This window comes from Sphaerodactylus townsendi, linkage group LG02 (genome assembly GCF_021028975.2).
Source record: "Sphaerodactylus townsendi isolate TG3544 linkage group LG02, MPM_Stown_v2.3, whole genome shotgun sequence".
Classification (NCBI taxonomy): Eukaryota; Metazoa; Chordata; class Lepidosauria; order Squamata; family Sphaerodactylidae; genus Sphaerodactylus; species Sphaerodactylus townsendi.
The window spans coordinates 87261172-87282601 of NC_059426.1; the positions used below are offsets into that span (position 1 = coordinate 87261172).

General features: G+C 42.9%; 1 protein-coding gene across 3 annotated transcripts in view; it reads left to right on the forward strand.

Annotated features, from left to right (window-relative positions):
* Positions 1-4667: 4667 nt before the first annotated feature.
* TUB (TUB bipartite transcription factor) overlaps positions 4668-21430 on the forward strand; it is a 172764-nt gene continuing 156001 nt past the window's right edge. For all 3 annotated transcript variants that reach the window (XM_048485283.1, XM_048485286.1, XM_048485284.1), the window contains exons 1-2: positions 4668-4699; positions 4799-4899. In XM_048485283.1, the coding sequence (XP_048341240.1) occupies positions 4844-4899 (56 nt within the window). In that variant the 5' untranslated portion in view covers positions 4668-4699; positions 4799-4843. The remainder of the gene's footprint in view (positions 4700-4798; positions 4900-21430) is intronic.

The window sequence follows — 21430 nt, forward strand, 5'->3', positions numbered from 1 at the left end:
AACAAAATGGCTGCCTCAGGAGGCAGAGCAGAGCCAGCTACAAAATGGTTGCCACAGCTTAACTTCAGTAAAAGCAGTACTTTCAGTCAAAGTGGTACTTTAAAAAAATCTCCAATAGTCAGTAGCAAAAGCCCAACTTGGCTCCACTCACCTCCTAAAAAACACTTGGTGGGTTCCAGGAAAGGTGTCTGCTGGTGCCATAATCCCCATGGACACTGCTGGATTAAACAAGAAATGGAATGCTTGTTGGGTTGGGGCAAATTGCTACTGCAACAGGCGGATATTTTCTGGAATATATTCTGCACTCCTAGGATAATAGTAAATGCTTTTGAGCGCCCATGTATTCCATAACCAGTTCTTCTAGAATATGGACTGAGATTGGTTCTGTTACTGAATGGCTTCCTTGTATAACCCACAGCTCTTTTGACTTCTGCAAGCAAGAATGAATCATGAATGAAAAGATTGGAACAATGTATCACCACAAACAGTGCCACAGCCATATTATGGTTTTCATACCACACTGACAAGAAAGCAGAATTTTATCTTTGGCACACTGAAAATGTGTACGCTCATCCCAGAATATAAAAAGTTTATGGATGCCTGTTTGCTTTCAAATGGTATCTTATATAGCTGCTAGAAAATTCCAACAATTACATTTTTTTTTACAGTCTATCTTCAGTCTTTAGTACAATAATGGAATTTCTAATCTGCTCCAGAGAAGACCTGGGAAATGTTTAAGGCTCTAACAAGAAGAAATCACCATTAAAAAGACTGTAGTCTGGTATTTATTTTATTTTACTTAATTTATACTCGTCCTTTCTCTCTCATGAGGAACCAGAGAAGCTTACATCATTCTTTTCTCCCTGTTACCCTCACAACAATCCTGTGAGGTGGATTAGGCTGAGTTTGTGTGATTGGCTTGAGGACATCTAGCAAACTCCCATGGCAGAATGGGTATATGACTGGGTCTTCCAGATCTTAGTCCAATACCCTAAACCACTGTACTACACCTGTGGTGCCCAATATTTCTATACCAAATATCATGCCAACAGAAGAGAGTTTTAAGTAGCTTTATTTACATGGGCAGACTCCGCCGAAACAGTATATCCACAGCATGTTTATTCCCTTCTCCCGAATTTGCCACACCCTCTCTGTACCCTCATTGGCTAAGGGTACTTAGAGTCACAACTTTCTGGTCTGCCTATTTACATGTTATCCCATAATATGTGGTTCCTCCCATATTCTTCCTATAAGTTCATTATAATACAGTTTGTCATCAGAGCAGGAGGAGAAGTTTAATATGCATTAGCCTATTAAACATGCTCAATATGTACAATCTGCTACAAGCCTTTCCCTTCAGCCTAGTCATTCCACGGTCTTATCTTGTTCTGCCACAAGCACCCTCCCTTATGAATCATCTCTTCATTCCTAGTAGAAAACACATTTCTCATTTATTACCCACTGGCTTTCATTATGATATAATGGTTAAAGGTGTGCTGGCTTGCAACCGGTACCTGTATTAGCTGGAGAGGAGTATGAATAAGTGACGTTTAAGCTCCACAGCTTTCATAACAGTTGAAATATAATAATCAGAGAGTGTTCTGTCTTTTAATGATACATAAAACCTGAAAGTAATGTTTACTATTTGCTGTGTGCATAAATTTGCATATGATTTGATTTTGTTCTTCATACAATATTTGTGGGGTTGGTTTTTTTTTTGTTGCAAACAACATATGATGCTGAATATGGACATCCCTACTTATGTGACCAAATCACAAAGCTCTATGTGGTTTCGAAATACCCGTGGAATCCATGTTTGCATCCTGACTCATACACACACACAGCTGTCAAATGTGCTCAGCAGCCGCATGAGCAGAACAACCTTGATGAGTATCCCAAATACATATTTATATTTTAAAAAAAACTTTAGAAGCACTCACCGGAGGAAAAGAAGTTGGAGATGTGGACATGGGTCCAAAATCCAACCCACATATGTTCACACAAGGATAACAAATTTCTCTCCTTCAGAGGTTGAACAGTATTGTAATGGTAAGCATGTATTCGGAACAGAAATGCAGAGCAGTCATTGAGCACCTCTAAACTAGTACATTAGATACCCCCTTCTCAGGGACGTAGGTATAGATTTTTATGGGGGGGGTTTGGGGGTTAGGAGGCCAAGCACCCCCACTCCACCCCTTCTAGGGCATGGCCATGCCTCTCCCAAGCCCCCCCCCCCCCCCCCATGGCCTCCAGCACTTGTAAAAGCAGCTCTCCCAAGGCCGGGACCGAGGCAGACTCCCAGCCCACTGCCCTTCCCCTGCTCCCTCCCACCAGGCTGGGCTCCCAGCTGGCAGCCTTGGCAGTTCCTTCTGCCCTCCCTCCTCTGGGCAGAGGGCAGGGATAGAGGGAAAATGGAGCCGATGCCGAAAATCTTGAATTTTGCGCCCCCACCTCCACACCCTCGCACAAGAGCCGCTGTGATGCTGGGAATCCACCCCAAAACAGCATCACTTTCTAATGGTGTTTAAACTAGAGAGGCTCAAATTCTCCCTTTTAAATCCACCTTTTGGAAAGGGAGAAATCTTGGGGTATCCAGTTAAACAATATTGAAAGTGATGCTGTTTTGGGGTGGGATCATCCACCGTGGAAACAGCATCACTTTCTAATTGTGGCATGTGAGTGGTTAAAGAGCAGGTGCAATTCTAATCTGGAGGAACCCGGGTTCTGATTCTTCTGCTCTGCCGCTTTGAACTGTGGAGGCTTATCTGGGGGAATTCAGATTAGCCACTGTGCACTCCCACACACACAGCTGGGTGACCTTAGGAGCTAGTCCAAAGCAGTTTTTCAGGAGACTCTCTCAACTCCCACCTTAACCTCACAGGGGTGTTTGTTGTGAGGGGGGAAGCTGTCAACTGAGATTGTAAAGCTCCCTGCTTTGGAGTCTCTTTACAGGAGAGAAAGGGGGATGGCATAAATCAAGCACAACTGCTTCTTCTTCTTCAAAACTGAGGACCTCCTAGATTCTCCTCTCTTTAAATACATGTCTGGCAAGAGGGGTGGATTTAAAAGGAGAATCTGGGGAAATTTTGCCCAAGGGTGCTCTGCTTTCTTAGGGTGCAATTATTAAACTAGCAGCACCAAACTTTTAGGATATCTTTAGGAGACTCTCCTAATGATACCTCCCAGGTTTGGTAAAGTTTGGTTCAGGGGGTTCAAAGTTATGGCCTCCCTCAAAAAGGTGTAGCCCCCCATCTCCTATTACCTCCCATTGGAATGGACAATGGGGATGGGGAACCCCATTTGGAGAGTCCATAGGCTTTAGACTCCCTGGAACCAAACTTCCACAAAACTCTGCTCCTGATCTCTATCACCCACCTAGATAATGGGTCAAGCTGCACCCTTTTTAGGTTTTGTTTTCTTCTTCTGATCTTTCCATCTCTCCAGTTTCTTTTTTTTTTTTCCATACACTTGGATTCTGAGCGGGCGACTCTATGTCAAGTGCTTTTCCCTCGCTTCTGGATCCACCACGAAATTCAAGAAGGGACTGCCCTCTGGAATGCGATTGGTTCTTCTTTTTGTTAATGAATGGTGGTGGGTTGTACTGTGGCCTCCTAATTTTCCCAGCGGGAGAAAAGTGTTTTAAAATGTCTTGTAAAGCTGCTAGGCAGCACAGTTGCTGTGGAACGGAGGTGCTGACACTTAGGTCAGCATCACAATAAAGAATCCTTTTATTTGTTTACTATACTCACTGTGTTGGGTCCTGTTTCTGTTCCTCCGTGCTATCGAGAGCTGAAATCACAATTAATCATTAAAAGTTACCCTGGTAGCATGGTAACAGTAGCACCTTACAAGCTGTACTAATGACCTAATAATTACTTCTATACTCTGATTAATTTAAGAAATTTGCACCTCTATTTGGAAAATATTCCTCACAGGAAAAGAAACAACAATCATCTGCAAATAATATGTTAGCACTCTAATGCAAGAAGCATTTGCTTTGATTGAAATGAGTTACTGCAAAGAGAAACAAAAGAGAGGATGTAGGGTATTAAGGACGCAAAGGGTTTCTTCTGATTTAGAAAAATAAAACCATCATTTCAGCTTGGAACTGCTTTCACTGACTTTCGAGTGCTTTGCATTGCCTTCTTAGTAGTTTAGTTCTTTTTAGCCTTGAATAAACATATAACAGGATTAGAAGTGTTCTGTTAAAAAAATATTCAGAATGATCTGTCAAGGTAAACCATTGAACAAATGAGCTGGAGTTTGTGGTTTGTTTCAGCAGCACACAGAGAATCTCATTACTATGGCATGTCTGTCTGAAGGTGGTGTTTGAAAGATTTAGGGATTATGCTATTGGTCAGAGAAAAGATGTAAAAAGATGGAGCTGTATCTGTGGAAACGAGAATAAATAACAAAGAAACTGCTGCTGCAGGAGATGCATCTTTCAAATAAATGCAGTTCATTTATAAAAATGGCTTTAAAGCATGCTAGCATTGTCCTGTTATCTGTCACCTGTCTACGGCATTTCCCAAACAAACAGCTGAAATTATACTCCAGATACTGGTACAGAATTTGTGGATCACAGCTTGGGAAGAGACCCCTGCTCTTGAACACAGAGTGGTACATTCCTTCGATTGTAACCCTCTGCTAAATTGGCTGTTGTGCATTTAATCTTGGTTCCACCTTTCAGTGCTTGCAGGTATCATTAAGCATCTTTCCCACTGATTAGGCTTTTAGAGACAGGTGTGTCTGCATTCTTTAAAAAAAATTTAAAGACTCTTTCTGCTGCATCTCTTAGACAGTCGGGGAGACTGCAGAGAGTAGAAGTGCTGAGCTGCTGAGGATGGACGGTGTTAATGGCAACAGGACGATGTCTTACAGTCGATGGAGTTATGACAGGTATTGTGCATCGCAACTGTTAACATGTTCCTTTCCTTATTTGTTTAGTGAATAATGCAAGGCAGATGCCTGTTTGCAAAGCTCAAAGCCTCTTGCATTTATCTTGTAAAATCAGTATTTTCTTTCGGAAAATACGCAGGCTCTTAATTACCTATACACATCCTTTGGAATTAGCTTGAAGTGACATTTTGTTTGTTTATCTTCCAGTTCCCAATGACAGTCAGCTGTTCCCACTAGTCAGTTGTTATGTTGGAAGTGGGAAAGTTCCTAGAAATGTGCTTATTTTCTTGTCTTCAAATTCACAGTGGTGGTTTCCTCAGGCTAAGTCATAAAGAAACGCTGCATGTTTGAATTCAGCTTGTGTGTTATGTTATAAAGTTCAATGAGAAATTCAGCATTAGATATTCTGTAGTCAAATTTGGGGGGCAAATCAGTTAAGGGAAGAAAAGTGTTGCATTTTCTGCTGGAAACTCTGCAAAAATGCCCAGAAAGCACATGAATGAAAAAGATGGGCAGTGAAACTCCTTTGAGTCTGCTTTGAGGCATCGTTCTACTACATCTGATAGCAAATTGCCATTTATCTCACCTGTTCCTCCCCCAATGGTAACATTGTTCTGTTACAGCAGCATGGTTAAACCTGGAGCTGCACAAATAATCAGATGGGAATGCTTACAATTTAGGATCTTTTTAAAAACATATTTTGCATTTATATTCTTTTGCTTAAATTATTGCTCCTAAATAACAACCATATTGCTAACATGGTGTAATGGTTGAGGTGTTGAACTAGGACCTGGGAAACTAACGTTCAAATCCCCATGTGACATGGATGCTTGCTAGTGACTTCGGGCCAGTCGCACATGCTCACCCCTGACCCTGGCTAGTATTTGGATAGGAGACCTCTAAGGAATATCAGAGTTGTAATGTGGAGTCAGGCTGTGGCAAACTACCTCCAAACATCTCTTGCCTTGAAAATCCTACAGGGTTGTCATAAATCAGCTGTGACTTGATGGCAAAAAATAAAATAAAAAGGTAATCTTTGAAAATGAAAAACTAAGGACTGCTTAGCACAGGCCACACAAATTCCACTCAAGTGGTGGCCTACAGAATAAGTCTGGTAAAGTGAAGTGGATGTCACTCACACTGTTGCCAGAAGAAAACATACAGCAAACATTTTATACCATTCAGAAAGAGTATATGATAGTAGTGGTGGGTTTTTTTCTTGGCACATCCGGCTGTGGTCTTATTCCATTATGCCCTGTCCTATGATGTACTTGATAGCAACTGCAATGAACTGATGGTACAGGAAACGCAACTGAAATCTTCACAGTACATTATGTTCAGCAATAGTTTTGAATTGCACTGTGTTCATTTGTCCAATTACAATAGCTTTTCATGAAAAAGAATTGGTTAGCAAGGAATTCTGTAAGTGATCAACATGTTGTCTCCCTTTGTATTCAACAACTGTTAGGAGCTAGTTCCCAGATTCTCCTTGTTCTTCTTTTATATTTTGGTAGGTAGCTGAAAATGTAATAACAGTGTATGATCTCATCTCACTAATGATTGCTATTGCAAGGTTGAGAAACGGTGCAGAGTTGTTTCTTGCTTATTAAAACTGTCCTCCCACATACATCCATTTCCAAAATACAGCAATTCTCTGTAAGATTGGAAGCTACTTTCTCCTACTGGCTGTAATTGTGAGAAACTCAAAATAGGGTGGTTCTTTGGGGATTCCTTAGAGTGAAAACTTGTTAACAAGCAAAGAACTAGCATTAAAATACTCAAAGGAATAAGCAGGTCTTTTTTCTTGTTAGAGCCTTCTTTAGCCTGATAATATTTTTCTTTCTATGCATAATTTAGTTTGCTTGCACTTAGGATTCCAAATTTGGCTTCTCCAAGACCATCAATTTACTAATAGTGAATTCCACCAAATCTGAGGATACTTAAATCCAGTGACTGGAGCTATGAACAGGCAAGAGAGATCTTTCTACAAACTTGAAAAAAGTCTCAGAAAAATGTGATTTTTTATTGGGGGGGGGGGGGTTAAAAACATCTGTAGCTTTAAGGAATGGATTCCCTTAGTGGCAATTGCTAGGCAACCACAGTATTCCAGGCTAGGTTTCTATGAGTAAAAAAAGGCAGGAAGATGATGCAGGGCCCTTTCCAGGCCTGTTTTGGCTTTGAGGGAGGATTCATCAGGGCCAGGCCTGGCTAGAGTTACCAGTTCCAGGTTGGGAAATTCCTGGAGATTTTGTGGTAGAATCTGAGGAAGGTTGGGTTTGGGTGGGGGAGTGAATAATGGCGACCGCTTCTTCTATACGAAGACTGCAAAACCTCACAGCCTAGTTCTAAACAGTCTACTATAGCAATGGTAGGGTAATGAGTAAGCCTAGCAACTAACCTAAGAATAAGAGCAACCACTAAACGAAGCTTAATACATAGACAGACTACCCGAACACTAGCTCTATAAACTACTAATAATATAACAACATTTCTACCTAACAATGCAGACAGTTGAACTAACTGTCCTAATCAAAAACTCTAACAACTGTGAGCACCAATCCCTCCCCCACAGTCACATAGTCAGTGATAGAAATGCTGAACTCTGTTCTCCATGGGATATAATGATCCACCGTCATGTTCTTGCCTTGACTGTTGAGCATGAGAGTTCCATGCATGATAGTTCCAAATGTGATAGTCTTATGCATTCTGTGGGAGCCCCTGCCACTGGTCCCCACTGCCATCCGGGGGCTGCCAACAAAGAACAAATACCCCTCTTAGCACTCTCACTGCAGGTGGTCCACTGCTGTTGCTGTCCCCAAGGGCTTGAATGCTGGCACTCGAAAACTTGCCTCATGCAGACTCACCCAGCCGATCACATGCAGGCTCACACAGCTGGTCATTGTTGTTGGGGGGGGGGTGCTGCCACCGACCTCCTGCACCCAGGCCACTCAGGAGTCGAAAGGATGTCTCGTGGCCGAGGAAAACCCAGAACCGCTGCCTAGGTGTCTTGGCCCATCGCTGTTGCTGTTGGGGGGTCACTGCCACCAACCCACTACACCAGGGCCCCCCAGGAATTAAAAGGACGTCTTGCAGCCTGGAGGAGCCTCGCTGTTCTCTCCTCAGTTCAGAGGAGCTTGGAGCAGTATGGGAGACTTGGAACTACTAGGACTTTTTTGTGCTGATTGTTTTTATACTATGTAATGTAAACATGTTCAGCTGCTTAAGTGAAAACTATCAGTATCATTTGATAGAGAATCGGGTATATGCCCATCACCCACTCCATTCATCTAAAAATTTACTACCCAGTCAACAGAACTTCTAGTAATATTGTTGTGAAAAAAAATACCACATGCACATGTATAACAGAGTTATTTCAGCATGCAAGTTCTTAATTCAATTCCTACACTAGAAAAAAAAAGCAATTTATCCAGTGATACGTACATTCTTCTCAGCAAGAAAAGGGATAACTGGCTGTGCTGCTGAACTACCTGGTATGCATACACAAGAGTAGAATAATCACATCACTTCAAACTCTTTCCTAACAGCAGTAAAGTCTCTGTTCCCATACCCACAAGAACAAAGGGGATCCATTGAAGGAATCCACTTGCAACAACCCTCAAAGATTGCTGATGAAAAAATATTACAACTTTTATAACTGCCTGAAACTTTTCAATGGGCAGCAGACCTGTCTTCTGAGCAGTTAAGATTCTCTTATGTGTGTCAGCATAGCTCCTTGAAGTTAGCTCCTTGAAATTCTTTTTTTAAAAATAGGAAACCTATATATTGCTGGAATCAGCAGGACCAGCTAAATATAACTATATACTTTTGTGGCTGAAAAGGCATCCAAGAAGGTAGCCAGCAGAGCAAATATCCTGGGGCAACCTTCAGCAAATGGCTGCAGGGAGAATCCCTTCAGCTACACACAAAACGTCAGGTGGAAGCTGAGGGTGAAACTAACCAGAGAGCAAAATGCTCAAGTGGGAAACATAAGACATCTCCTGCATTCTGTACAGTCAGGCAGGAGACATCTTGCAGGCAGCTTAGGAGAAAAAGCTGCACTTTGAAGTGTTTTTTTTTAAAAAAGATGTCTCGAGCAGAAATAAGATGTCCTAAGGACATCTTGAGAAAAACGTGTGCAGAGTGCCTTCCCAGAATGCCTTTTTGTGTCCCCAGGACGACTTATTTCAGTTGTGTGGAACGGACCACAGTAATTTACTGAAACAATGTTCCCTTCTGGCAAGGTACAGATGTCACCAAAGCTGGGCACAGAAAATACCTGCTAACACTGCTCTTAATTTCCTCTTCAAGTAGGATCCATTTTTAGACACCTTAAATGTGAATTGCCAAGAAGCATTTTTCATAGGAATTCTTTTAACGCCGGTCTGTTTTGTTTAACGTCAGTAAATATATTTTTACCTTTGATTAAATGTAGCAACTGTAATATAATACTCATCAGTTTTGGTTGTAGCTCACTGACAACAACTAATGAAAACACAATTGATTCCCCTCCAAGCCGAGCTCAGTCCAACAGTCTGCCAAGTACTTGACACCTTCTCTTGTCAATTTTATCATTCCTAACAAGATGCAAAATACAGAATTTATTGAGCTCATGATAGACAATGTTCATCTTGGTGGTCCCAATCTGTGCAGACCTGCAATAATGTAACCTGATTTTTTTTGTAGGAAAAAATGAAGAAGTTGTAGGGAAATGAAGACGTTTAGTGGACATTGTTGTGTCTAGTTTGGTCAGGATACTATCTGACACACACTGCTAAACTTAAAATGGAATAATACTGTAGTGAATTATGCTAGTGAATGGTATTCATGAAACTGAATGAGACACAGTGCCATCTTAAGCAGATTTATACTCCTCTAAGCCCATTTACTTCAATAGATATAGAAGGTTGCAACTTTGATTAGGATAGCATAGCCAATCATGTAATCAGTTAAAATCCAAACTTCACAGGGGTCAGTGCTATCAGTCACAGACCAGGAAAGGGATTTGGGCGTCTTAGTTGATAGTTCCATGGGAATGTCAACTCAATGCATGGCAGCTGTGAAAAAGGCAAACTCTATGCTGGGGATAATTAGGAAAGGAGTTGATAATAAAACTGCAAATATTGTCATGCCCTTATATAAAGCAGTGGTGCAACCGCACTAGGAGTACTGTGTTCAGTTCTGGTTACCACATCTCAAGAAGAGACAGAAAAGCATACAGAGAAGGGCAACGAGGATGATTGAAGGATTGGAGCACCTTCCTTATGAGGACAGGCTGCAGCATTTGGGACTCCTTTAGTTTGCTGAGAGGAATATGTCTGAGGGGGGGAATACGACGAAGTCTATAAAATTATGGCCATGGGGAATTTAGAAAATGTTGGCCACAGAGAGAAATTTTTCTCTCTTTCTCACAATACTAGAACCAGGGGGCATACATTGAAAATGCTGGGTGGAAGAATTAGGACTAATAAAAGGAAACACTTCTTCACGCAACGCGTGCTTGGTGTTTGGAATATGCTGCCACAGGAGGTGGTGATGGCCACTAACCTGGATAGCTTTAAAAGGGGCTTGGACAGATTTATGGAGGAGAAGTCGATCTATGGCTACCAATCTTGATCCTCCTTTGATCTGAGGTTGCAAATGCCTTAGCAGGCCAGGTGCTCGCAAGCAGCAGCAGGCCATTGCTTTCACCTCCTGCATGTGAGCTCCCAAAGGCACCTGGTGGGCCACGGTGAGTAGCAGAGTGCTGGACTAGATGGTCTCTGGTCTGATCCAGCAGGCTTGTTCTTTATGTTCTTAACAACTAAACCTCAGGATGAGATTTCACTGCCCTAACTGCTCCTTTTATTGCGGTGCATTTTGTTCTCGAGGGTCTCAAGGATTTTTAAGACAAGTAATCCTGAAAAATGAAAGAGGGAAAATATTTGCTTTTGTTTTCTACATGCTTTTCCATAAAGTATATAACTTGCAGAATATTATGGACATCATACGCTTTGGATCCTATGAAAAAATCTTAAGTATTTCTTATTAAGACTGCCAACCTCCAGGCAGCATGTGGAGATCTCACACTATTACAGTTGATCTCTAGACAACCCAGATCAGTTGCTCTGGAGAAAATGGCTGATCTGCAGGATGAATTCTATGGCATTATACCCCTTTTGATGTCCCTTCCTCCTCAAACCCTCCCCTCCCCAGGTCCCACCCCACAATTCTCCAGGTTTTTCCCACCCTCGAGCTGGCAAACTCATTTCCTGTTGAAATCAAGCAAATGTACTCACTAACAACTACAATAAATAATAATATGAGAGGTAAAATTACTCGAAGGTTAATATGAGAGGTCTGTCCAAACTTTGTCAGTCTTCGGCACCAGGTATAGCTATTTCCTTTGCATCAACAAAAATACATTGGGAAGTGATTTGTACAGTATTAGTTGTACCATTGCGATAATAGAAATCATATAAAATTGTACCTATATACACTTTACACACTATTTTTCTCTAGGCAAGTAATTGGTTCCTGTGTGAGCAAATCACATGGAGATATTTCGGTGGCAAATATGCAAGAAAATGCATATGTTGCTTAGTGCACAATGGTGCACAAAGTAAAAACAATACAATCTATATATATAAAAAGCTAACCATCCGTTTGTTGGTCTTGCCCTAACGCTGAAACGGCTGGACGGATCGCCCCCAAATTTTCACAGGACGTCCCTCCCTGTTGCAGGCAGGTAATCAGACCTTCAAATCGCCGAAAGTCAATACCTGAGACAGGTAAAACGTCTTTTTCTTGGCGCACTAGGCCATGAAGCTGGCTGTGTTTAACTGTCATAAGAACATAAGAACAAGCCAGCTGGATCAGACCAGAGTCCATCTAGTCCAGCTCTCTGCTACTCGCAGTGGCCCACCAGGTGCCTTTGGGAGCTCACATGCAGGATGTGAAAGTGTAACCTCTAACTGTGGGTTCTGTGGGGCAGTACTTGGAAGGAGTTGCAAAGAACCAAATTTAACCAAAACAGTTTACTTCTCTTTACAAATAACATTAAACATCAACATTTAACATTTACAATTCAAGGTACTGTTCAGGTTGCATTTCAAGTCCTTCTAGTTACAGTCTACTAATACTGCCAAGTCCAATTCTTCTTTGCAAGTGGGTTGGCTCCTGAAGACTCCAAGGGCTTGATGAACAGGATGCAACATGATGAAGGTTTCCAGGAGAACTCTCACCCATTACAACCACAAAAAGAAACCCTGAAACAATAAACTCTAACATTTACAACATAGCAAAAATAAACTACCTTCCCAGTAGTTCACAACAATATTGCAGTTTACCTTAACAAGGTGTCAAGGGCTTATACAACCAAGGTCCGAGTCTGGTAGCCTTGTCTTCTCCAAAGAGCTCTGCAGCCTTTCTGCTGCTCTGAGTCTCCACCCCCTTCCTGGTTCAACCCATTCTGGGCATGGGGGTTACAAAAGCAATGGCCTTCTGCTGCTGCTGCTCCCGAGTTCCCCAGATAAGCCTCCAAAACTCAAGCTGCAGAGCTAAACGTTCCCGTCTCCAGATCAGAGTGCATCTTCCGTTTCCAGCTTACTATGCTACTGCTGCTCCTGTAAGGCTAAGTGCTGGGTGATCATTGAATCCGTAATGGACATCTGTATAGGACTGTGATGAGAAGGACAATTGCCACAGCAACGCGTGGCTGGGCCCGCTAGTAAAATCATAAAAACCAAAAAACATGATATCCTGTACTATGAAACAGAATAGAACAACATTCAGCAGCCTAAAATGATAGTTATAAAATCAGGTCATAAAATAGCTTTTAAAAAGAGAGATCCCCCTTGGTTCAGAGTCTGGTTAAAGACAAATATCTTTCCCTAAAGCCTAAAAGACATTATGATAGGTGCCAGGTGAGCCTGAGGGTGCACACACACATGCGTGCACGTGCACACACACACATGCATGCATGAATGTGTTATTTATGAGGAAGTGCTATTTATCTCCATGCCATGGAAAGATTCAACCACCCTTTCTCATGCATTGAGGCTCTATTAAAAAAGAAAAATCTTTTTTTCCTAGGCCAGCTGGCAATCCTAAGGAGGAGGATATTCTGAAGGCAAGGCATCACCACTGGTCACCACCCACCTCATCTCTGCAGGGAGGGACATAGAAATTATAGCTTGGGAAAATGATTGGCAAGCTGGACAGTATTGGAAGCATCCTAACCTGAAACTGTTCACTGTGCCATCCTAAGCAGAGTTGCACCAGTAGACTTGGAAAGGTTTAATTCTGCTTAACATGGCATTTTTAGGGGCGTCAGTGTAAGAACTAGCAATTTGAATTGTGCCTGTAAACATATGGGCAGCCAGTGCAGAACTTTCAGCATTAGAATTGGAAATGAATTTCTCTCTCTTTCAGATGTCCCCTAAGGCCTGGATCTGGTTATTAGGTAAATTATGTTTTCTTTTATTCATAGTGTAAGTACTATATCAAATTATGAGTGTAGCATTGGTGCACCAGTCTGCAATAACTACTTCTTAAAACAATGTTTTCATAAATTGCAACCAGACTAAACAAGGTGTTCAGTACTAAAGTGCCACATTGGAAACAAAGGGTAGTATCTCTAATTGGCATAATTAGTTCATATAATTATCATGGTTTACACGTTATTTGCTGGAGCAAAGTGTTTACCATGGAACAGCTGGTAGACACTCATTTTGTTTCTTTGTGTTTTTTAAATCTTGGCTGAGCTTTGCAAAAATAGTTCAGTGCATTTTAGATTCAAAAAATGATAATAATTTTATTCTTTGTTTAATTGCCTTCTGGTACATGTGCTCTGATGCCACAATATTTTCAAGATTCTTTGCAGTCATAAGCTTGTCAGACTAAGATCTCGTGATCTCTTTGTAGTATAGTTATCATTGTCTCTTTCATACAAAAGATCCTTGCTTGGTTTGAAATTGGGCAAAAGTAAAATCACCACTTTGAAAAAGGCATATCTGTTCAGGTTATATGAATATGTTATCTAGATGTTCCTTGGGTAAATGTCATTCATTTGATGATTGAATTGCCTGAATGATCTTTAATTAAAGTATTCATCCTCATCAGTTACCATATTCAAATGTTGTATATCACTTGAACTCCTGGCATTTTGGACTCTCTTAGATCCTCTCCAGTTCTGTACCTATGAGGTTATTAAAGCACAAGTATCTCTTGTGTTTGAATCCCTATAGGAAGATGACAGCAGACTTGTAAACAGCTGTCTACTTTGCAGTCTATGGAAAATAAGAATCCCTTCCAGGTCGTCTGTTTTTGCTGTCAAGTCACAACTGACATTCAGAGGTGCTTTGCCACTGCCTGCCTCCACAGCCCAACCCTGACATTCCTTGGAGGTTTCCCATCTAAATACTAGCCAGGGTGAACCGCGGTAAGCTTCCAAGGTCTGCTGAGATCAGGCTAGTCTACTCTGTCCTGCACAGGGCAGGTTCTTTATTGCCCAATGGACATTTGCAAGACTAGCACCAACTGTGGAAAAAACAGTTCTTCAAGCAAGTACTTCTTCCTCTGAAGTTCTCAGTGGAGATACTGAAAGACTCCACCATTCACTGAGTCTGCATCAACACATTGTTAGATATTGCTGATCTGTTGTAATCACTTACAACTGAACTGTCCTGTGTAGACTAGACAGTTCAGTAGGAAATGATTGCTACAGTACCATGATAGTATAATATGATGTGTGGGTACAGATTTGTTCTGTTCCCTTGCTTCTGGAAATCTCTTAGTTTTTTTCTTTTGCTGCATCAGACAATCATATGTTTTCCTCCTGAGTACAGCACCCAAACATAATCTGAATATTTGAGCTCACTAGCCTCCACTAAAAACAGCTGACAACCTAACTTCTGATATTGTCCTGGACAGGCCAAAGAGTCAAAAGCAGAGGTGGGATCCAACCAGTTCTCACCACTTCTCTAGAAGCAGTTACTAATTTTTTCGAGTGCCGAGAAGGGGTTACTAAAGCAACCTCCCTGCCAAATAGGGACTGGAGGTGCGTGTGTGCGGCGCCGCCACTGTTTGAATCCCACCACCATCAGAACCTATTATTAAAATTTTTGGATCCCACCACTGGTCAAAAGTAGCTCATAGCTGGGTCAGTAGTTAAATGGAATCAAGGACCAAGTACAAAAGGGTGAAACAGAACCGAGTCCAGATTCCAAAGCAAGATCAAAAACGGTTTCAGGCTCCAGAAACCTAAACAGTGGCTTGCAAGTACATGCACAGCATTACTGTCACAACACAGCTTGACTACCAACCTCTTTTATACCAGATAACCCACCAACCAGTGCAAGTACGTTATGCAGCTGTGTCACTGTAGTCTGGCTCCTGACTTCTCGTCAAGCCCAGCTTGCCCTAGAGCTGCTAGCCTGCTGCTGCATCTTCTCCCTGCAAACTGGCACTCAGCTTCTTCCTGCGATGCTCTTGGGGCTCTGGAGACCAAGGGAGTGAGAGGACTGGCAGGGCCTCCCCTGATTTGGTGTCAGGAAGCTGGAGAATCTCGGAGGTGTGGCCTGGCTGTGGCTCCAAGCCTGCTTGCTCTGCCGGAGCCTCTGGACCTAGTCCTGCAAAGACTCCTGAAGGCTCTGCCTGAAACTCTGGGCCAGGTCTTGCAGGAGGCTCAGAGGCATTACCTGGGACTCCAGGGCCAAAGCTGTGCCCATCTTTCCTCCAAGGGGTTCCCAGACACGCTGGACTGGACCACAGCAAATATTTTATTTTGGGTGCAATAGTCTTGAAAACTATTGTGGTGTAGTGGCTAAGAGTGGCAGACTCTAATCTGGAGAACCAGGTTTGATTGCCCGCTCCTCCACATATAGCCTGCTGAGTGACCTTGGGTCAGTCACAGGTCAATTATGCATGCAGTTCTTACCCCGTGGATCTCTTCTTAGCAGTGGGGTTTCCCTGTGGTTTTCTGTACTCTGTGAAGTGTCCCTTTCTGAACTGAACCATTTCCTTGCTTGTTTCCTTGTAACCCCCTTTTGGGTGCTTTTTGTTTATTTGTTTTGTTTTTAGTGTAGCAATATTTCACTGGATTTAAAGAGTCAATTGCTCCAGTGATAGATCTTTGCAGTTAAATTTTTTAAAAAGTCCTGCTGATCACCATGTAATGTAATTGTGGAACTACTGTCTGCCCACTGCTTCCTTGTTTCCATTGCCTGCTGCCTTTTTTTTTTGGGGGGGGGGGGTTTCTGCCTTTTCTAATGCATTGTTTTGCTAGCAGGATATATCACTAGAACTTTAGCATTTTTTAAAAAGCACTTCTTATCAATCTTCTTCATATGGTGAAACTGTGTGTGTGTGGAGGGGGAGAGATGGGGAGGAGCGAAAAAACCTACACAGAAATTAACACATGACCATCTCTTTTGCTTTCTCTGCAAAGGCAGGAAAAATGGCCCTTTACCAACTTTTGGAAACCATGTGGATTTTCTGATCTGTGTTGCAGTTAGTTCTTGAGCAGGGACAACATGTACATATTTGAGTCAATTACCCAAATGAAATGAACACTCAGTACAAGCCAAACTACAAGTGCATGAATAGCTACAGTTCTTTCAGAACTCTATCAGACAATGCAGAAGCAGGCAATGGCAAACCACTTCTGAAATGCCTTGCCTTGAAAACCTTATGGGGTTGCTTAAGTCAGCTGTGACTTGACAGCATCTTTCCACCAGCACCAGTCTTGCAAACTCCCATTAAAAAATAAATAACATGTTGCTCATTTGTAATAGATAGCCAGGAGGAGGAAGAAATAGTCTTGCAGCAATAGATACTCATACTTAAGATGATGGTTTATTTACAGAATGAAACAAAAACAGGCCAGATGTGTATTCCAATCTGAAAGATAGGAGGTGCATTTTCAAAGAGTTGGACATTTTCAAAGAGCTGAACAAAATAAATACTTATACAATAAAAAGTAAATACTATGGATTAAGGTATTGTTGTAGATGCCAGTTTTTAAATAATTGGATTTCATTCTTTTTTGGCTTTCCAAATTTTGTCTCTTTGTCTCCAGATGCCGGGTCCCCTCCCCCTCCCTTGCATGCCACCCCTTACTCCCTCCCCTCCTTTGCATGCCACCCCTCCCTCCCCTTCCCCTCCCTCCGCTAGGGTGGGTGGGCCATGTCCAGATACCAGGGCCCCTCCCCCTCCCTTGCATGCCACCCCTTACTCCCTCCCCTCCTTTGCATGCCACCCCTCCCTCCCCTCCCTTAAAGCATTGCAGAACATTGCAGAAAGAGATATGATATTTTCTCAAATACAAGACTGACAGCCCAATCCAGAGCCCCAGACAGCTGGGGATGGTGCTCTGCTGCACCATCCTGCTGCCTCCAGAGAACTTTCTGGAGGCATGGGGAGGTAGAAGAATCAACTCCTCCACCATTGGAAAGTCCTCTATGGGGCTTAATGAACTTATGCCACTCAAAAAGGTGGTGTAAGTCCACACCTTAGGCCATGATGTAACTGGCCACAAACACAGAGTGGAAGCCGACTAACTTTGGCTCCATCTCTGGGCATGCCTCCAGCACACCTCTGCTGTGCCAACGAGGCTAGCAGCAACGTGGGAGCACTGATGCGGTACTTAGCACCACGTCACGTCCTAGTGTGCCAGAGGGCTGTGGCATCTGCCTGGCAGTGTTTTTGCTCCTTTACAGGGGTAAGTGCCCTGGGAAGGGCAAATCTGTCAATTCAGTCCTGCACTATCACAAGTAGATTCAGTCCCCCCGTCTGGATTGGGGCATTTTTTTTATTTACAAAATTACAAAAAAAGGTTACAAAAAAGGGCACCTATCTTGCATTTATTTATTTATTTTATTTATTGGATTTTATAGACTGCCTTATCCCCGAAGGGCTCTAGGCGGTTCACAATACAATATAATGTCCAATAAATTACATAAAATACATTTAAAACATTTAAAATTCAGTATGCAGCATAACAAATCAACTGATGGCAGCCTAAAAAACCATGTTGGTAGCACCCGGTCTTAAGGCCGGGAGAGGCTGGCAGCGCCTAAGGATGAAACCAATATAGGGCACTGCCAGGGGTGACAAAATATTGTAGGGGTCTCATGAGGGGGCAGCCAATCTGTGGCCAGCCTCATTAAAAGCCCGGTGGCACAGCTCAATCTTGCAGGCCCTGCGGAACTCGCCAAGGTCCTGCAGGGCCCGGACAGCTGGAGGAAGAGCGTTCCACCAGGCAGGGGCCAGGGCCGTAAAGGCCCTGGCCCCTGGTAGAGGCCAGCCGCATCATTGAAGGGCCGGGGACTTTCAGTAACTCCGCCGTCGCCGAATGCAGCAACCTATTTGGGACATATGGGGTAAGACGTTCCCGCAGGTATGAGGGAATGCAGGTATTTACATCCAAGCTACAGTTATGTCTAATAATATTTTTGTCTTTAACTTTTTAAAATGAGGTAGTCATATATATGATTGCTTCCCTTTCAAATAAAAACAGTAGCAGTGACTGTAAAAAGATTTTCGGTAACGCCAATCTAAAGAAAGCAAGTGAATAATATTCAGGTGATTCAATACCTTTGTCATAATCATATCCCAGAAGACATATTTTTAATGAGGACTTTGCCTTGGTGGCCCCTATAGTACAATTAGACAAGCACCATTTCTTGTTTCAGCTTTTGCTCTACTGTGTAAACTCTGAAGAACTTTTCTTAAATTTAAATAGATGCTGATTATTGCATTACAGGAATTTATTTGTCCTATTTTGGAACCAAATTGAATGCCTCCACTGAAATATAAATCCATTTTAAACTGAATCATTACTTACGATACAGAAACAGATAGGTAGAGATCATATTGAAAACCCTGAAGGACCCATGCCTGTTTCTATAACTAAGTGAAGTAAATAGTACCCTGGCCTTTCTCATGGGGATTTAACTACTGCCTTAATTTACAGCACAAAGCATGTGTGTGTATATGAATAACTCATTAGAGAAATATCCACACACACACACACCTGGCACCTTCAAACATGCTGATGAGATAGCTCATTAGCTGACCAGGGGTTTGTTTTTTTTTTGGCAAGCCTGTCTGCATTCCCAAAGGCCTCTTTGTTTTCTTTCATTTTACTTCCATATAAAAACTAACCCCCCAAAAGTGTGTATGGAGGGACAGAAGGCTTTTTTAAAGGCTTCTGCTCACCAGCAAAGGAAAATTAATTCACCTGGGAATTAATGGTTTGGTTTTCTCAACTTAATCATTTCCAAGGAACAGGCTGGAAACTCTTTGTCAATAGAATACTACATACATTTTGCGCTATGTCTAAATCTGATTAAAGTAACTGCTCTGATTGAGAAATTCCTGGAAATTAGGAGACGGAGCCTGAGGAGAATAGGCTTTTGGAAGGGCAAGGAACTCAGTGCTTTAATGTCCACCCTCCAAAGCAGCCATTTTATCCAGGGAAATTGACCTCTGCAATTTGGAGATCAGTAGCAATTCTGAGAGATCTCTAGACTCCACCTGGAGGTTGGCAACCCTAAGCTGTACTGATAGTCATTTTATTTTACATGAAACCAAGCTGTTGGAGGCAGCTGTAGAATGGCTGCAGGCTAATAAACTGAAACTTAATCCTGACAACATAGATGCCCTGCTGGTGAGCAGAAGGCCTGGCCCAGGGTTTAAGGTGTCATCCTTTCTGGATGGGGTCGCACTCTCCTTGAAGGGACAGGTCTGTACCTTGGAAATGCTCTTGAACCCAGGCCCACTGATCAGGGGCGGATCTGCCAGAGGGACATGGGGTGCCGCATGTCCCTGGGCGCCACTCATCTGATCACATGGGGGCACAAAATCGCCCCCAAACACCAAAGCTGCAGGCTGGGCAGGGAGCCTACCATGGGCCTGCCAGGTGCCCCTCGGCCCGATGCTGCCAGAGGAAGAGGCAGGGAGGTGGCCTGGAATCGATTCAGGTTGAGCTGGGGGGGGGGCAGCTGGCATGTCGCAGCAAGCTGCTTCTGGGAAGCCGCAAGTGGGGCTGGGGAACATGGGGGAGGTAAAAAGAAAGGCTCAATTTTCTGCCGGTATTCCTCTGCCCACTGTTTAATAAGCTGGTGGCAGCTGTGGCCTCAAGTGCTTTTTATCAGCTTCAACTGGTTAGCCAGCTATGGAGTTTCCTGGGCAGAAAAGACCTGGCCACTGTGGTGCATGCCCTGGTTACATCTAGATTAGATTACTGCAGTGCAGGGGCAGAGTGAGGGGGAACTGTGCCCGGGGCATGTGCCCACCCTGCACTCCTGCCCTGCCCCAGAATGCCCCCGGAACACCCCCGCCACATCCCCTCCATGGTCCGACCATGCCCTGCTGCGGCGCCACCCTGGGCGTTGTGCCTCCCTGCCCCATTGGTGCTATGCCACTGCTGCAGTGTGTGGAGCATCCTGCAGAATGCTGCAGCCAGGATGTTGACTGGGAGTTTCTACACAGCTCCTAAACTATTTCCAAACCAAATTGTTCAGCAAGTTGGCATACAAATTTTGTAAATGAATAGTGAAGAACATCACTCTGATCTTAAGCTTGAAATGTTGGAGGATATTTCCAGGGCAAGAGCAACATGTTTCAAGTTCAATATGATGGTCCCAACCTCAAAGCAAGGAAGTCTACAGCAAAGAAAAAGGAAGCAAGTATACATAGGCATTTCACAATTCATCTTATATCTACAGGTCCTTTGTAATTGCTGCCAAAGATATCTGTAAATGAAAAAAATAGCAATTTGGTATCATTTTATTGATTTTGAGCAAGCTGTAATGATGAAATCATTATGTTAACATAGCATGATCTATGGGCCAACCAGGAATGGCATTTGTCAGATGTTGGTACTGGCAGCCATATGCCAACCTCTGACCTCTGTGAAGAACTCTTCTAAAAGGGCTGTGAGACCCTAATTCTGGTTGGGACCATAGCATGGAAGAGCTTCTGCCCCCCCCTCCCAATACCACTTTATTGACCAGAAGTGATGCTCATGAAGCATTACTTGTACCAGTGTGGTGAGCCAGCATTGTACAGAGGTGATGATGGCAGTTCTGGAGAATAGGATTCCATTTCCTGGAGAATAGGATTCCATGAGTGGCAGTTCTGGAGAATAGGATTCCATTTTCCACTCCTCCACATAAAGCTTGCTGTGTGACCTTGGACTTCTCACAGTTCTCTCAAAACTTTCTCAGCCCTGCCTATCTCACAAGATGTCTGTAAGGAGGGGAAGGGACAATTGTAAACTATTTTGTGACTTCTTTAAAGTAGAGAAAAGTGGGGTATAAAAACCAACTGTTCTTCTGTATGTGTAAGCATCATGTTTTGAGTTGGTAGGTGGGGTAGGGACCCCTTTTAGAACCTGGTGTTACGGCAATTTCCAAAGCATGGCTCTTACTGGAAAGTCCCATTTTACAGCACACTTGGCAAAATTCTGATATTACTAGGGGCTCAATGATTAATTATTTATGAATCATAGATTTGTTGCCAAGGCAACAGCCTTTGGCTTTGACTAGAA